This window comes from Bradysia coprophila, unplaced genomic scaffold (assembly GCF_014529535.1).
Source record: "Bradysia coprophila strain Holo2 unplaced genomic scaffold, BU_Bcop_v1 contig_232, whole genome shotgun sequence".
NCBI classification, from domain to species: Eukaryota; Metazoa; Arthropoda; class Insecta; order Diptera; family Sciaridae; genus Bradysia; species Bradysia coprophila.
Genome location: NW_023503493.1, coordinates 2390982 through 2395075, shown reverse-complemented (window position 1 = coordinate 2395075; position 4094 = coordinate 2390982). Strand labels below are relative to the sequence as shown.

General features: G+C 45.6%; 1 protein-coding gene across 1 annotated transcript; it reads left to right on the top strand.

The window, feature by feature from the left end:
• Positions 1 to 499: 499 nt before the first annotated feature.
• LOC119075872 (ATP-dependent RNA helicase DDX54) lies at positions 500 to 3779 on the top strand. The gene is made up of 9 exons (XM_037182434.1): positions 500 to 656; positions 781 to 984; positions 1054 to 1402; positions 1461 to 1804; positions 1920 to 2130; positions 2216 to 2415; positions 2483 to 2719; positions 2785 to 3403; positions 3471 to 3779. Exons 1-9 carry the CDS (start codon positions 654 to 656, stop codon positions 3698 to 3700), a joined length of 2397 nt encoding a protein of 798 aa, XP_037038329.1. The 5' UTR covers positions 500 to 653; the 3' UTR covers positions 3701 to 3779.
• The last annotated feature ends 315 nt before the right edge of the window (positions 3780 to 4094 follow it).

Genomic DNA, 4094 nt, shown 5'->3' with positions numbered 1-4094 from the left:
AACAAATTTTATTGTAACTGACACCTTTATTGACACTTGTCACAGACGAGTTAGTTCTTCACGATCAAAATCGGTCGTGAAGAATATAGCCACAAAGTTAACTTTGACAGAAATAACTGAGCGAGAAAAGCTAACGTCCTTCATTCGTTTCAATGTAACACTCACTTATACGAAATTGCAATGGTCCGTTGCCAATTCGCAACGTTAAAAATATCAAATGTCCTGTACGCGCTCTTGTTTTTCGTTAAGAGGCAACTGTCAAAGTTCATTATCTGTCTTTTCTACCAATGTCTGCACAACAACAATCATCACGAGAGGAGAATTTTCTCAAAAATCTGCCGTATTATCATCAGATGTGGCTGCAAGTTTACAGCCCTGAGTAGATCATCCCCTAGCAACTCAAAAAGCATGTCAGTCACAGTTTACCCAAAAATTATTTCAAAATTGCGCGTCGCACGGATTTTGTAGTCTACAGCGCCATCTATGAAATGCCACACGATACTACACTACTTTGACAGAAGAACTTGTGCTCCATCAAATCGCACATTGTTTTCTGTTTTGATTCGGCACACCGTACATATTCAAAGGCTATCCCAAACGTGTATGCCTTCCACAGTTCAATTCAATTCGACATTCGCTGAAAGTATTTGAAAATGGTAAGTGTCGAGCAGTGACCGTGTCAACCATCGTTGACACATCTTTTCAATTGTTCCAAAAAAAATCTCCGTGTAAATGTCACATTTAACCTCACATTCCTACACTGACTGCGGTCATCTACAGGGAAAATCAAATACGGAGGATGGACTGCAAGGCTTTGGCCATCCGGCCGACCATCACGATGACGATGTCAATCATGGACGATTCACCAAAAAGCCCAGAGGCAAGAAAAACAGCGGCGGTTTCCAGGCAATGGGCTTGAGCTTTGATGTGCTCAAAGGCATTACGCGACGAGGATACAAAATTCCGACACCCATTCAACGGAAGGTATGTACAGCCAGTGTTCCTTTCGCGTACTAAACTCCACCCACACACAACCGTCTGTCCATCCGACAGACAATTCCGTTAATTCTGGAAGGTCGCGATGTGGTTGCCATGGCCAAAACGGGTTCCGGTAAAACCGCTTGCTTTCTCATTCCACTGTTCGAGAAACTGAAGAGTCGTAACGCATCCACCGGTGCAAGAGCATTGATCCTGTCGCCGACCAGGGAGCTTGCCATTCAAACATTCAAATTCTTCAAAGATCTGGGAAAGTTCATGGACCTGAAAGTGGCGCTGGTGCTCGGTGGCGATCCGATGAGTGCACAGTTTTCGGCCATTCATACATCGCCCGATGTAATCGTGGCAACGCCCGGACGATTCTTGCATTTGTGCGTGGAAATGGACTTGAAGCTCAATTCGATTGGTAAGTCTATCGAGGTTCGGCGGGTCGAGTACATTTGAACATTGTTTTCGTTCTGCAGAGTATGTCGTCTTCGACGAGGCTGATCGTTTGTTCGAAATGGGTTTCGGCGAGCAATTGAACGAAACGTTGAATCGTCTGCCCGACTCCAAGCAAATGGTCATGTTCTCTGCCACACTACCCAAACTGTTGGTGGATTTCGCTCGGGCCGGACTTGGCGATCCAGTTTTGATTCGTTTGGACGTCGAGTCCAAACTGCCGGATGGATTGACACTGAAATTCGTACATTGTCGACCGGACGAGAGATATTCGGCATTGGTGTCGCTGCTGAAGTACGTTATACCGAGCGAAGCTCAGACCGTAGTCTTTGCAGGCACTCAGCATCACGTCGAGCTGATTTCATACGTAAGTACTGAGACCAAGGAATTGCTGCTAAAGATTCCCAAGAATCCGTCTCTGCCACTGTTCTCCTAGCATCGATTGTTGCATCGATAGTAACAGTTTCTCTTTCATTCTTAAGCTGCTGACCGAGGCCAACATTAGCAACACCCTCATCTATTCCACAATGGATCCATCGGCTCGTAAGATCAACTCGGCCAAGTTCCAGTACAAAAAAGTGTCCGTTCTCATTGTAACGGATGTGGCCGCTCGTGGTATTGACATACCGAGTCTGGACTATGTCGTCAACGTTCACTTCCCCGGCAAACCGAAGTTATTCGTTCATCGAGTGGGTGAGTTGCGCTACTGCTATTTTCCTCGACTACTTTAGTCCTTGTCGTCTCTAAAGTTCCCGTATTGATTTGAATGGATTTTAAGGTCGTTGTGCGAGGGCTGGTCGTCAGGGCACAGCTTATTCGATATTCTCAACGGACGACGAGGCGCATTTGCTGGACTTGCATTTGTTCCTGAATCGACCGTTCAACATAAATGATCGGTCGTCAATTGGAATCGTACCGCAAGACATTTTGGAAGAGGAACACTCACTGGTCATGGGCTTCCTAGCCAATCAGCATATTGTAAGCGAATCGCCTTTCTCATCGCCACGGAACGACAAATCAAAAAATTAAATTTTCTTTTCCCAAGGCTGGAGTCCTCCGTACCAGCACGAATGCGTACAAAAAATATCTGAGCACCAGACCGGCAGCATCGGTGGATGCAAACAAACGAGTGAAGAACATTCGATTCTTTGCGCTGCTGTCGCTGGAAGACTTCCAAGAGATCACCGGTAATACGAAAGGCAATCCATTCGATGGGGACGAGAAAAAGTTCGATGTGAAGGGTGACCTGATAGCTAAAATGAAGCGATATCGACCGTCTGGGGTAAGTAGAAATGCTGGCTGTTCTGTGTCCAGTCCAATGTAAATTTTGCCCTGCTCTCCTTCCAGACGGTGTTCGAACTGAATCCGCAACAAAAGTCCATTCAATTCGAAATCATGAAAAACAAACGTGCCGCCCATGCCGACATCATCGAACGCTTCCAGAAGAAGAGCCTCGAAATCGAACTGGAAAACGAATCGAATTTCCTGACCACAACAGCGAACCCATTGCCCGCACCATCCGACAACGACATTAAGTCATCGTTCGACCAAGTGATCACATCGAAGAAACGCGCCAACACGGACAGTTTGTACGACCGGAAAAAGGTGAAGAAAATCAAGCGATCCGCTCGGCCGCCGGTCAAGGACGAAAATTACATTCCGTACGAGTCGTCGGATAAGCACACCGAAGACGGTCTGGCGATAAATTCGTTCGAACAGCAAGCACAGAAAGCCGAATTCAGCTTGACGGATAAGGCGGAGGAAGTGAAATTCAAACCGGGCGCCAAGAAGTGGTGTCGCATTCGAAAGAAAATGGTTCCGGTGCAAGATCCACGCGCTGGTAAAATTCGTACCGAGTCTGGTATTTGGATACCGGCGACATACAAAACGGGACGTTATGCTGATTGGAAGGAGAAGACAAAGATCGAAGAGCAGGTGCACAAGGAGTTCGAAGACGATGAAAGCTGTAAGCGAATCTGCGTTACATGTCCCGAAACCACAATTCCATTTTTTAAAAATTTCTCTTTCCCCAGTTACTCCGGCCGCAACACATCCGTCAACTCGATGGGGACGGCATATGGCCAAGCAGGATTTGAAGAAACGGTTGAACAACAAGGACAAGGAATTGAAGAATCCGGAACAGATTGTGCGTCAACGGATGCGTTTGGAGCACATCAAGCGAAAAGAGACGATAAACAAAGTGAAAAAAGATGCCAACAGGAAGAAGCATGCAAAACAGCAGAAGAGTCGTTCGAAGAAGTGATTTAACGTTGACCGTGAAATTTGTAGCTTTTGTTTCGGGGAGAGAAAATAAACGGAAAAGGAAGTGGAGTTTGGATTTTCGCTCAAGTTTTTTCAGTTTCTTTCTCTCTCCTCTCTGGACACTAACGTTTCGATCGTCTTTTATAATGCAGACCTTCAGTTGATATGAAATACGACAGTTACTTGTCGTCGATGGACATGGATGGCAATAGTTGAAGTTAGGAAGAACGAATCAATTGGTTCACCAAAAACCAACTTCATAAATGGTTCTGACCTACATTGCTCATTCTCAAAAACACCGAAAGCCAGGTCTTATTTTCAACAGGCCATAAAAAAGTGATTTTTTGAGACGCGGCAACTATATATAGGCGAGAATTTAAGTTTCTTTCCTTTGG